The 13,642-nt window shown below is 44.4% G+C and overlaps 2 protein-coding genes across 2 annotated transcripts; both read left to right on the forward strand.

Moving 5' to 3' along the window:
• Positions 1-5,030: 5,030 nt before the first annotated feature.
• Positions 5,031-8,426, forward strand: LOC108942248 (ferritin light chain, oocyte isoform). Its single transcript, XM_018765425.1, has 3 exons — positions 5,031-5,387; positions 5,951-6,097; positions 7,912-8,426. The coding sequence occupies exons 1-3, from the start codon at positions 5,220-5,222 to the stop codon at positions 8,203-8,205; spliced, it is 609 nt and encodes a 202-aa protein (XP_018620941.1). The 5' UTR covers positions 5,031-5,219; the 3' UTR covers positions 8,206-8,426.
• Positions 8,427-10,867: 2,441 nt separating this feature from the next.
• On the forward strand, positions 10,868-13,332 carry myod1 (myogenic differentiation 1). Its single transcript, XM_018765351.2, has 3 exons — positions 10,868-11,834; positions 12,078-12,156; positions 12,619-13,332. The coding sequence occupies exons 1-3, from the start codon at positions 11,307-11,309 to the stop codon at positions 12,837-12,839; spliced, it is 828 nt and encodes a 275-aa protein (XP_018620867.2). The 5' UTR covers positions 10,868-11,306; the 3' UTR covers positions 12,840-13,332.
• Positions 13,333-13,642: the final 310 nt, after the last annotated feature.

Consider the following 13,642-nt stretch of genomic DNA (forward strand, 5'->3'; position numbering starts at 1 on the left):
AGAGTGTAAGACATTTGGAAATTTAAATGCACAATGAGCCCATTTGTGCAAGTGCATCAGTGTTATTTATCGAACCCGATGCAGGAACAGAAGACAAAAGACAAACGGGAACTGGAGTATCAAAATCGGAGTAAATCTAGACTGTACGTATTCATTTAACTGACACTTTTCTCGTCTGTTCAGGGTAGGGTACCTTGATCAAGGGCTCTCCAGCAGGAGGTGGCAGTCGAACCTGGTCTGTGGAGTTGATTGAAGGTCATGAGCTCTAAACACGTCACTGCCTGAGGCCTTACCTGTAAGGATGCATGACTTGTAACACAGCTGAAGCTAAGAAAGCTTAAGAAGCCCAACACATCAGAGAAAAAAATTGGCTGCTGAAGGTGTGCATTGGGTTGGTGTGGAGTAAAGGGCCAAAATGTAAAAGTGGAAATCACAAAAAAGCCAAAAGCCTTCCGAGTGTTCAATCAGTGGTGCCTCGCAGTTGGAAACTGTAAATGTGTCATCGATGGGGGCCTTCATTTGGATGCTTCTGAGCGTTGGCTCAGCGTGCACAGCGGGGGACTCCCGGGACGGGGCGGGAGATGGGACCGGGTGGATTCCACCACACAGGGACCACACAGGGAGCTCACTCACACCCCGGCATTTAACCTTCAGTGTAATACAGCTCTCATCGGGATGTTTTCAAAGTGGTTTTCAGGGTCCTTCAGATCTGGATGTAGTTCTGCACAAGGAAACTGCTTCTGTTCTGAGGAGCACAGGACAAAACAACATCGTGGGGGGGCACATCCCCTCGCCTGTAAACCAGTATTACAGGACATGGTCATGACAATAAATCCATGAAATCAATGGGAATGTTGTACAAAAAGTGCAAGCATTATGAAACTTGGAATATTACATATGGTCATATAGACACCAGCAAGAGCACATGACAGGAGACACCTCCACGTAGCGTCCAGTGATTGTGTCCTCACCGCCTGTGCCTGGGTGGCCCGCTGGGGGCAGTTGGTCCTCTTGTTTGTGTTACTGCTCGCCTCGCTGGGGCAGAGTGGGGCGGGGGTCCCGTAAGTCACCCCTCACTTCGAGACCCAGAATGCTTTGCTCCGCTCTCCAGCTGAGCCCTAGTGGTGATGGTACGGTTTGGATCTGCCAAATCCACCCTCCTCAAAAACAGCACCGGCAGTGTTGGGTTTCAGCCCCGTGTCTCATAGAATTACACTGGCCTTTAAATCGCTGGACGCCTCTTCTCGGAGCCACCCTTCCCCCACCCCCAGAGAGTTCTTGTTGTCCTTGGTTTGCCTCGGGTTTGAGCTGCTGCTACCTCATGCCAAACCAGCACCCCGGATCAAATATCAGATCTGGACACGTGTGGTGTGCCGTGCTTGTTTACACACCCGAAACACCAATGACTCCTGTTGCAAATTGAAGTTTTCCACCTCCGAGTTTCACCGGGAAGATGTAGCACAGGCTCAGTCCCTTCATAGAACTATGGGTCCTTTTTGGCCAAATAAAGCGTCAAAGCCTGAAATATAGACAGTTTAGGCAGAGCCGGGGGGGTGGATGAGGAACTTGCCGGAAGCTTGAGATGCTGAGCACCTTGGGAAAGTAAAGCAGTAGTGCTGACACGGTCTTCAAACCCACGGTCCCAGTACACGTTCCAGTACAATGGCACGCTGCACACCCTATGGAGGATTTGAACAAGTTTCGGATTTCAGCACATGTTAAATGGCATTATTTTATTGGACAGGAGATATGTTTCTCGGAAGGAACGGACAAAGTTTATTGAAGTAATTCGGACTAATGACTTTGCTCTTGGTGGCAGTAGGTGGCTCAGTGGTTTGAATCCCTACTCCTGCTGTAATGGCCATGATCAAGGTGCTTATCTAGAACTGAAACAATAAAAATTACTCATCTGTGCAAAGAGGGATGTAACTGTAAGCTGCTTACTGCGCACACCTAACATAGTGAGTTACCTTCCACAAAGATTCTAGAAAAAAATTATAATAGGCTCCGGACCACTGCTACCCTGACCAAGACAAAAAGCGAATGAAACTGAGTTATGGAGCAAATTATAAAATAATATTCTATACAACAGCAACAAAAAAAAGAGAAATAATAATTAAAAAAAATAATAATAAGAATAATAATAATAAGAAGAAGAAGAAGATGAAGAAGAAGAAGAAATCTTCAGAGTTACAATGCTAGAACTTCACTGGGGGTCTAGGCTTTTAGTTTATGATGGTTTAATGCGAAGCCATCGGCTCCCTGTTTTGCTTACACTTAATATGTCTATTTTTTCAACAATGAGCCATAATCCATGATGTGAATGGAAAGCTAACACTAATACAAAAAATATACAAACAGCTAATCCATCTAAAATTGACTCTTTTCATCCTCTTATAATTCATAATAATATAATTCATATTGCATAACACCACAAATTGCATTATGTGTTGCTGCAGCTTACACTGTATTTATGCTTATAATTAGCAGGGAGCATTCCCATGGCATGCTGGGTAATTATAGCGTCTGGCACAGGGACTCTGTGGCCTGATTAGTATTTTAAATGTGTGTGTATCTTCTTACCCTGAAGATCTTGACAACATTTTTTAAAGGGCGAATGTGTCCTTGGTTTATGGGCACTGCTCACAGAACTGCAAAGCCTCAGGAATTCTTGAGCGAGAGGCCTCAGAAACAATAAAAAACACACACACACACACACACACACACACACACACACATTTTCTGAACCGCTTGTCCCATTCAGGGTCACGAGAAGCCAGAGCCAAACCTGGCAACACAGGGCATAAGGCTGGAGGGGGAGGGGATACACCCAGAATGGGACACCAGTCCGCCACAAGGCACCCCAAGCGGGACTCGAACCCCAGACCCACCGGAGAGCAGAACCTGGTCCAACCCACTTCGCCACCGCACCCCCTATTTAGAAGTATTTTTTTTTAAATATGTTTGTATTTATTTTTAAGTAATGCCCCTGGGATGATGTACTTTAGGATTTGTCCATTGAAAGGCTAAAACCTGGGTTAGACCATGATAAAATGGAAAATGAGATTTTCTTGGGTGGAGAGTTAATGCAGTAATCCCACCCCCATGCCACTGGGAGCAGGTTGGACCCTCTATGACTATCATGTAGAGGTCTGCGACCCCCCCATCGTCCACCAGGGGGGCCACGACCCAAACCACAGCCGGACCACACAGTATCGTCAATCTGTTGGCGCTATTTAAAATATACTATTATTAAAATATTAGTTGGCATTTTTGCACGTCAGCGCCAACTAATGGCAGTGACAGGTACCTGCGGCACACCTGCACCATGTGAGCCGTGTGAAATGCCCACTCAGCACGCCGTGACGGAACAGACGCTCGCTGGATCCGACCGATAAGACAGACACTTGCCAGCGCAACCCTCAAGTGGGAGATTTGCGCGGCGATACTGCTGGTCAGTTCGAACTCCTGCCCTGCCCAACCCCCCGCCGTGCCCATGCAGACAAACAGAAGATGGGATCCCCATCTGGAAGTTTATGGCACACTCACAACGGATTTAATTACACCTCCAAACTCTGACATGCCTGTACAAACCGTGCCTCCATCATTTCTCCACCTAGTGAATTTTAAGGATCATTTATGTATAAAATTTCATTTTTGAACAGTCTATATCCCTAAGCAGTGACACGGCGTATGTTTGCCTTTGCCTCCATCCGAAATCACCCCGAGTTTACTATGTAAGTGCCCTGTACTTTCAGAGCGCTCGACATTTTTATCATTTTATACAGCTAACACAGCAGTATCAGCAGTACTGAAGCAGTTAGGACCGTTGGTGTTCTGTGTTATATTTCAATTTGATCTTATTTTAATTATCAAAAGGACACAGGCAAGTTTCCTCGAGTGTGAATGTAATGTTTTCCCAGGTGGGCCAGTCTGGGGGGACAACAATCTGAGTGTCCCCCGTCTCGGGGTATCACATCAGGGGGCAGCAGGTCCCTCTGACCCCTGCTCCTTAAGTTGGACGTCCGCTTCGCTTCCCACCAGGGGAAATGGGGCCCTCAGAGGCCCCCCAGCCTTTCGTGTCTGTCATCCAAGAGGAAGAGAGTGTGGTGCTGCTGGAAACCCGAGAGGGTGGCGGGGGGTGGTGGGGGCCGGCGGGTGGGGGGGCCACATAGGGTGAATTCAATGGTTTGCACCTACTGAGACTAGACACCTGGAATACGAAAACTTTGATTACTTTAATGCAAGGAGCATTCTCCAGAACACGTGAAGTTATAAAATTAGAGGTATTACATTATATATAAATTTATATATATATATCATTTTGTGAAACAAAACACTTTATACAGTTTAGATATTACAACAAAACTACTAATAATATATTTTTTTCCTCTGGCAAAAGTGCACTTTTACCGTATACTTTAATGGAAATGCATTATGTAGGAATGGCACCAAAAGTTAGAGACAGTTACTAGGAAAGGAGGAAAAAACTTGTGACTCAGTTGTGATTCAGTGTGTGAGGACTGTGCGGTCGCGCGCCACGAGCGCACCGTCTCCTTATTGGTTAAGAAAAGAAATTAAAGATCCACCCGCAAAAATGACTCGCGCAGATTTCGGGAGATACTGAATCCTTTTAAATAGCGCAACAATCGCACCCCCCTCCCCCCAGATCGTCATATGGGGCCACCGCGCATGGTCTTCCCCAGACGCTCTGCGCACTTCAGGCTTCATGCATGATCTGTGTCCCCGCGCGCGGCACGCGCGTCCCCGTGGTTCCACCTCTGACGCTGAGTCCTGCGCGCGCTTGTCGTTTGCATATGCGCGTTTTTGTCTGCGATGCCCAAGAGCACAAATCACGAACGAGGTGTGAGTGCGCGAGCGCGTATCTCTGCTGCCCCGCGCCGCGCGGCCTCTCCTGTCGCGCGTGCCGGTGCCGGTGCCCGCGACGCAGCGCGCCGTAAAAGTCGCGCGCACCGGATGAAGTCGCCTGGACCGGGAAGCGCTTTCGCTACAATTATAGAGGAGGCGAAGCGCTATTTTGTTGCCGTAGCGCTCATTACTCCCACGACACGCAGTAAAAACAGTAAAAACACAGTAAACAGGGGGCGCGGACACGTAAATACTATCGGATCGCTCATCTGAGGTTGCATTTGGTTCCCGGAAAAGTTAATATTTAAAGAGTCGTCCGTCCTGCGACGGACTTGTCTTGTTGTGGAAATATGTCGGAACCAAGTAGCAAACGGCCGAGAAGCAGCGTACCGGTTTGCAGGAGCCACGGGGCGCCGTTGGGGAGCGCGGTGAGGCAGAACCTCCCGGTCGAGGTGGAGGAGGGTCTGTGCGGGGTGACCGGAGCCCTGCTGGAGCTCACGTACTGCCTGCAGGCGCTGGTGAGGGTGAGGGAGGAGGGGGGAGTTGGGGTCTGGGTCTGCACTGGGTGGGAGTGGGGTTTGAACCCAGTGGGAATAGGGTCTGGACCGTTGCTGGGCATCTAAAGGGTCATCGGGTCATCAGGAATCGTGCAAAGAGTTAAAAATTAACTCTAATTAGAGTTAATGTTAGGGGTAAGGGGTAGGAGTGGGTGGTTCTGGATCATAGCGTCATAACCAGAATTACAATGTTTCTGAAAGGCTCAGAATACCAGTATTTTACCGTGGAATTACGATCAGAATTAACATCCACACAGAGCTCTCCTCACTTCTCATGGCGAGAGTCGCATAAAAACCGCTCGTCCTTCATTTTCTGATTGTTTCACTTTTGTGTTCTAGACCAAGACACAGTTAAAATATAAACTGTGTCAGAAATGCGATTTAACTGCTGAAGCGTCGTGATTTCACTGGAAATGTGTCACCTGTAAGTTAAAGAGCTGAGATTCCAACATGAATTTGTTGGCAGCAGACCCCCTGCAGGGAGGGCAGCCTGGCATCACGGGCCACCGCTGTGTTTCCCACAGGCCACGATATTTGAGCAGGACGACGTCGGCCTGCCGAGGGTGGCGGCTTTTTTCCGCCGGGAGTCGGAGGAGCAGCAGGAGCAGGCCGAGGCCATGCTGGCCTACCTGAGCGATCGTGGGGGGCATTACTGCAATAAGGATGTTCAGGTAACCTCCCTTCCCCCTTTCCCGACCGTGGAGAGTTTGCAGGAAATCCCAAATCCTGGCCCCGCTCGGTCAATGCATCGTGAGCCTTACTGAGTGGAACGCTCTCGATCCCAACTATATGGCCTTCATCTCCATCCCTCATTTGAAACCTGTGCAAATTTTCCGGAAGCATCTTTGTAATGCAGGTAGAATTCCATGGGCTTCGAACCTGTGCTATGACCAGACACCGAGCTCAGTGCTGGATCCTCCTGATACTGAGCCGTACATTTTTGTCCGCTGTAGAGGACGAATGTTTTTAAGTGCATGCAGTTCAATTCAATTCACATTACTTTTATAGAGCGCTCTTCTCACCAGAGTTACTGAACAAGGATGTAAACAAGGTTACTGAAAATAATACGAAATAATTTGTTTCAAAAATAATCCAAAATTACAGATATAAGACATGTAGTTAACAGTAGAGTAAACCAGCTGGCAACAGTGGAGAGGAAAACAAGAAAATCCCAATCACAGCCAAAGAGGGAAAAATAAACCTCTGGGGGTCCAGGTGCCAATGGCTGCTTACCCCCCCAATCAATTTAAATAACATGACATGTTTGAGGGGTGGGGCTTGGACTCCATCCAAGAAATCATAGAAATATCCAATTTCTGTTTTTTTGGGGTCTCACTGTGGGCAAAAAATATAAGTATTAGTGATTTTTTAATTCTTCATGGAGATATCTGCAAATAGGCATCTTTGGAGCTTTTCTGCAAAAATGCCCTCGAACCATATTTACACGTCTTTCTCAGCTCGAAACTCTCCAGAAACAACGGGGTGCCAATGCTGTAAGGAAGGGGAACATGGGGGGCGCGGGGAGGGCGTAAACCCGGGGCTTTGAGTAGATCCCAACTGTAATTCGCGCCAGGGTGTCCATTACCCCCGAGTTCCGGAAAATCTAGGAGATTACCGCAGGAACGGAAGGACGGTCTATTTATTGGACAACCAGATGTACGGGGTGGCATTGGTTCGCGCTCCCCGCGTGGTCTCACTCGCTTCCCCCGTTTTACGAGTCATGTAAAATCGATCCCGAGGCTCTGGAGGAGTCCATCACCAGCAATTTGGAACACCTTGTTATCCAGCGCAGCTCACGCACCGCGCTCTTCCCGCACGTTCCTGCTGCGTTGCTCCTATCATGTTGAGCAGATGCAACATTTTGCAAAGAAACAGGAAACGAAACACTTCCGTTGTTCCGTCTTACAGTGCGATTTGGATTACGGTGCAGCTTTTTGATAATTTCCTTGATTTTTTTACTCGTCGTTACTTGCTTGACCAATTAAGGTGTACAAATAGCCTTTTTAAATTGGAATGCTTTCTTCACATAACAAAAAAACTGACTTTTTCCACAGTGCTTTTTCTTTACTCTTTAGTAATGAATAAATTCATTTTAATATGATGTGGAAATTATATTTTGAAAACGTCTGGCCGTGTATTCGGACTCATGATGCAATTGATGATGCACTGCGGGTCATAATTGTGGAATAAATGATCTGATTTTCATCTTTGACACACCTGGAAATCACAGGTTTCGTTTACTCGCCCTCAACTGATATGGTAAAAATTACCCTTCTGTATAAATGTGTAAGTCATTGTCAGGAGCTCAGTATGAACAGACAGAACACTGCAATGTATAAAGAAAAATAATATTGCGGCGTACGTTCAAATGTAAGAAGGGCTTTCTATGGAACTGGTAACCTTCTGTTGTGGTGCGGAACCCTAAAGAGGGAGATGTCAACCGGAGTGATTCACGGCTTTGCCTGGGTTCTCGGCCTCCTGACAGAAGCCCGGGTGCGAGGGCATCTGTGCCATCGTGCCAGCCCTGGAGATGATGCTCGGCCGCTGGAAGGAGCTGCTGGCCATCATGACGGAGCTCAGCCAGCTGGCCAAAGAGCACGGCGACCCGCACACGGCCAGCGTCGTCAAGGGATGCTTCCTGACCCGCCTCGTCGCCAAGGTCAAAGCGCTAGGTGACATCCTGAGCAGCGCCCGTCGGGTGGGCTGCACCAGCGAGGGGTCAGGGGGCTGCGGCGAGTATCTCATTGAGCAGCTACAGGCGGAACTCTCCGGCATCTGAGACCACCGGCCAACGCGTCATCGTGGGACTGCGGCACTCCTCTCGCACCTGTACTCAGAGTAAACGTATAATTTACAAGTTCCCTTCACATTGACTCATGTCGCAGATTCTTTTCTCCAGAGTGACATGTGGGGGAAGCGAGTGGTACAGTAGTCGGAGCTGTTGCTCCTCAATCAAGGAACCCAGGTTCAACCTCCCCAATACCGCCCTTTATCAAGTACTTAGCCTGAGTAAATACAGTAACAATTAGACTCCTGTATAAATGCATAAATCACTGGAAGTAGCTTTGTGTACAAATATTACTTGTAAATCACCTTGGATAAGAATGTAAAATTCTTCTTCTTCTTCTTCTTCTTCTTATTATTATTATTATTTTTATTATTATTATTTTTTCTTATTATTATTATTATTATTATTTTTTTCTTATTATTATTATTATTATTATTATTATTATTATTTAATATTAAGAACACTGTTTCAAATCAGTATTCAGCATTTTCTATTAATTACCAAGAAGTTAAAATGACATTTGTCATTCATATTACATTCCGACTCCAAGAGCTGCTGAAGTTGCTGAAAAATGATATAGTGGTTATTGCTGGGTTTTCTTGGTCTGTGTGTGTGTGTGTGTGTGTGTGTGTGTGTGTGTGTGTGTGTGTGAGTGTGTGAGAGAGAGAGACACTGAGGGATATTCTACGATGCTCTATGTTTAGCTATCATCCACCTTTTTAAAGATATACTGTCTAGTTATGTGGCGTATTCCGAATGCAGTCATGTGGATTAAGATGTCCTTTAATTTCATAAATTTCTGATACAGTGCAATTTGTTTATTTTAAAACAAAAAGTGACAGTAACTTTTATTAAGGATAAACTGTGATTCATGTGGTTACAATTTTGTAACATACCAGCAATACTGCAAAGCTTGGAGAATCTACTATGATTCTGAATAACTGACTGTTCTCTTTCCTACATATCCATAATTTTATTTTCTTCATCCTATTATTATGATTTTTTTTTTTTGTCCCAGTGCAAGTAATACGAAGTTTTCCTTATCCTACAGGTTTGGTATCTGTAAAAAAACCTGTTATTATCAGTGTGTTTTTAAGTCTCTGTTAAAGTCCAGTGTCTTAATCAGTATAATACAGAGTTTTAATGTATATCTGTAGAATATGATATATATTTATATACATGAAATACATATACATTCTCAAATTTGATGGAAATGCAGAAGGAAAAATTTAGTTGGTTTGTTGTTGTGTCTGTGTATCAGTCATTGATCATTTTATCTGATTTGAATATATGTATTTGTTCATTAGACCAATATTTGTGCAGGGAACTACAAAATATTTGTGTTAAAGACACATACGTTTGATACAAAAATAATACTATTTGTATCTTTCAGTCACTTTTAAAATTTTGTGAAATTTATTTTTTGACCCACAGTATATCCAAGGCAAATGTTTGATTATTTGCTGCCTTTTAAATAAATTTAAATGAAATACTTGTTTAAATACTTTTTCTGTGTTTTATAACATAGAAGGTCATTTTAAAAAAAAATAGTTGACAGGCTTGGAAGAACAAATATATAACTAATATTAAATATCGTTTAAAACAATTGAGATATTTAAGCATCAATTTTAACGCTTTGGTTGCATTTCTTTGCCTCATAAACTTCAATACTTGAGATTTTGCTTCAGAAATTTTGGACAGGACCTCGACTCTATAGCGCCACCTACCGCCCGGCGAATCGTCGCTCTTTTTCTTCTGTTTCTTATTTGTTCCCCTTCTCTTGAAAAATTTGAAAAGCAGTGAGATGCAGAATTATGTTTCACTTAAGAGAGGAAAGAACCGGCAGACCCCAAATTACCTCGTTTTTCGTTTAATATGTAAATAGGGAGAAAATATTTCTCAGTGATAAAAGGTAAAACATCAGACACGGGTCTCCATGTAATTTTTAAATCTGAAATTGTCCGCATAGAACCATTATAATATTAAAATTAAAACTGTACCATAACTTTGTTCAAAAATTCATTAACCGTCGACTTAATATATAAATAAAATATGAATACACTGTCGGACCTACTTGTAACCTTTTTGTTGTTGTTAAAATGAAAAGAGACATTAAGAAATAAAACGGTGCAGTGATAGAAACACCGAAAACACTGTTGAATTTGTGACCACACAGGACCGCACATTTTGAAACAATAATAATAATAATAATAATAATACATATTTGCCACTTGAACACACAGTTAACACTGTTACTGAAGTCCCCGATGGGAGTGAAACGTGTGCCGCGCGCGGTAATGTGCGGTTAATTATTTCTTCTTCTTCTTCTTTTGAATTATTATTATTACTATTATTATTATTTTCTGTTTGATTCCGTTGTACCGTTGCCGAAGTACAGTTTTCCTGGGAATATTTATGTTTTTCCTCATAATATCGAATTAACCAAATGAGATCATAATTATTAGCATTAAAGATTTAAAGAGACATTCGGAGTTTTACTACACAGTAGCTAATTACTTAGTAATAATTTGTAGTAATAGTCATAATAACTTGTTTATTTGTCACTGGTTGAGGTAAGATAGTTAAGGTAAACCCAGCTCATTTTTTCCTGCTCTCTCATTAATGTTTCCTGAAGCTTCTGCTGGACTGACCACTGACCACCGCTCCCAGTGGCGGGAAAGCCCCTCCTTCAGAAGGAACCTCGCTCCGGACAGGCCGCTGATTGGTCGAGCTGGGCAGCTGGTGGGCGGGGCGGACACGCCCACAGTGTAGAACCCACATATATATAGTGGCCAAATCTGCTTCACTGCTGATAGGTGCCCAAAGGGTGCTTCCACCTGAGGACTTGCTTAGACATTCGAGTTTTTTTCCTTCCTTCCTTCCTTCCTTTTTTTTTTTTTTTTTTTTTTATTTTTGTTTGTTTTTTTTTTTCTCCTGTTGCCAACCTGTTGTCTTTCAGTTGACTTTCAACCCGGTCAGACTCGTAGTTCTGAGGATTTTTGTGATTCCTTCTGGAAGCTTGAGCAGCTCCCTTCCCCAAACGTTACACACCAAATACCGCAGTGTCGGCCTGCAGCAAGAAGCAGAGTGCCATGGAGCTGTCGGATATTTCCTTCCCCATCACTTCTGCAGATGACTTCTATGACGATCCTTGCTTCAACACGACCGACATGCACTTCTTCGAGGACCTGGACCCCCGGCTGGTGCACGTGGGCCTGCTGAAGCCCGATGAGCACCACCATCACCACGGCAGCAACAGCAACGAGGACGAGCACATCCGAGCTCCCAGCGGACATCATCAGGCCGGCAGGTGTCTGCTGTGGGCCTGCAAGGCGTGCAAGAGGAAGACGACCAACGCGGACCGCAGGAAGGCAGCCACTATGCGCGAGAGGAGGCGCCTCAGCAAAGTCAACGACGCCTTCGAGACCCTCAAGAGGTGTACGTCCACGAACCCCAACCAGAGGCTGCCCAAGGTGGAGATCCTGAGAAACGCCATCAGCTACATCGAGTCACTGCAGTCGCTGCTCAGGGGGCAGGAGGAGAACTACTACCCCGTCCTAGAGCAGTACAGCGGAGACTCGGATGCTTCCAGCCCCAGGTCTAACTGCTCGGATGGCATGGTGAGACACAGTCGTATCTGCGTATGAAACATTCATACACGGCAATCAGAAACGAAGGCATGTAAAACATGACAGAATCTCGCAGCCTCAGTTACAGCATCTGAAACCGGATCCAGTCCCTCGCAGCAGGTTTCAGATTTTTTTATCGGGTTCAATCCCTTACAACATGTCATAATATGTATTTGTGATAAAAGATGACATTTAAAACTAAAATAATGACAGAATATAACACTTTTTTTCCAGATGGATTTCAACGGCCCAACGTGTCCAACGAGGACACGGGATGGCTATGACAGTGCCTACTTCACCGAAACGTCCAACGGTAAATGCACATCATGATAAATTACTGTGCATGGCCAATATAGAGCCTTCCTGGCTTAATGATGCATAATTTAATAGAAATTCAACATTACAAAGCTGTTTCATTAGAGCTCATCAGCAGGTGTTTCAGATCTATGCCAAAAATATGTAGTACATGTAAATATAACTTTTGCCCTGTGTGACTTATACTTTTAAGTTTGTACAGAACAAGGGCCTGACATGGTTAAGATGATCATCTGATGATGACAGTTCAGGGTAAAACATTGCACTTGAGCTCTAATACAAAATCAGCCCAAAATCGAAGAGAAACGTGACAAAGTAATGCAGAGCTTACAGTCAGAATTATGTATTATTAATGGATTGAAAAGATTTACAGGTGAAGGGTTCAAAGACAAGGGTCAGTCTGGTTAAAAAAAAAAAAAAAAAACGATTATTCATCTCCATCCCTCCTCTTTCTCTGCAGATTCCAAGAGTAACAAAAGTGCTGTCATTTCCAGCTTGGACTGTCTGTCCAGCATCGTGGAGCGCATTTCCACAGAGGTGTCCTCCTGTCCCCCCCCACCAGCACCCGACGGTTCTGAGGGCAGTCCTTGTCCCCCCCCAACAGACAGCGGAGCCACGGTCCCGTCCCCCACCTGCCCCCCGGCACCCCATGACCCAAACCCAGTCTACCAGGTCCTATGAAGAAGGGGGAGGGGGGCATTATGATTAATATACATTCTTCAACATGACTGAATCCATTTTTAAAAAGGAGAGGAGAAAGCGATGGACTGAGTTACCATGTGGAGCTGATGAAGAGGAGGATCAGCCAAGTTTTCATTCTGTTCCACTAATAGAAAGGAGGGTGTCCAGTTCCTTAAAGGAGACGTGTCCCCGAGCTTATTTTTACACCGTGACACTGTACATTATACACGTGTGTATGTGTATATATACACACACATAAACATACATTATCCACATTGTACATATACGTGTGTATGTAGTCATGACACAATGCTAAATTGCATCCAGTATTATAGTGGAATGTAGTTCCACCCACAAGGACATTTGGACAAGGACTTCTCCCTCTCATCTCCTTCATGCAGTTTTGTGCTGAAAATCAGAACAAGTGAATATGGAAATGAGGACCATTTTTGTACATTTGTAATTAATTTTTTTTTTTTTTTTTTTTTGCTTTAACACAAAATATATTTAATGTTGCTTGTTTAGAGAAATGCTTGGTTTGTCGTGTCAGACCTAATTTTATATTTATAGCATATATCTTAAAAAAAACTTGAGTGAATGTCAATGTTTTAATAAAGAAACCCACGCGGATATTTATAGAAAATCTCGCCGCTTTTTGTCCTGCTTTCTGGAGTTGGGTTTGTCTCTGTGAAGGTCTCGAGTTCTCAAAACCCCGAAGAGGTATTAATTATTTCTTAATTCCCGAGGGTGAAACAACAGGTCGGTAAGTAATTGGCGACGGGACCGATTGGACGGACTCAGTA

This window comes from Scleropages formosus, chromosome 5, assembly GCF_900964775.1.
Source record: "Scleropages formosus chromosome 5, fSclFor1.1, whole genome shotgun sequence".
In the NCBI taxonomy this organism is placed as follows: Eukaryota; Metazoa; Chordata; class Actinopteri; order Osteoglossiformes; family Osteoglossidae; genus Scleropages; species Scleropages formosus.

Bases quoted from the DNA above. Each gene is read 5' to 3' on its own strand.
- LOC108942248 (XM_018765425.1), top strand. From the start codon at position 5,220: ATGTCGGAACCAAGTAGCAAACGGCCGAGAAGCAGCGTACCGGTTTGC. The intron at 5,388-5,950 runs GTGAGGGTGAGG...TGTTTCCCACAG, and splicing joins CGTACTGCCTGCAGGCGCTG to GCCACGATATTTGAGCAGGA. The intron at 6,098-7,911 runs GTAACCTCCCTT...GCCTCCTGACAG, and splicing joins ACTGCAATAAGGATGTTCAG to AAGCCCGGGTGCGAGGGCAT.
- myod1 (XM_018765351.2), top strand. From the start codon at position 11,307: ATGGAGCTGTCGGATATTTCCTTCCCCATCACTTCTGCAGATGACTTC. The intron at 11,835-12,077 runs GTGAGACACAGT...CTTTTTTTCCAG, and splicing joins CTAACTGCTCGGATGGCATG to ATGGATTTCAACGGCCCAAC. The intron at 12,157-12,618 runs GTAAATGCACAT...CTTTCTCTGCAG, and splicing joins CTTCACCGAAACGTCCAACG to ATTCCAAGAGTAACAAAAGT.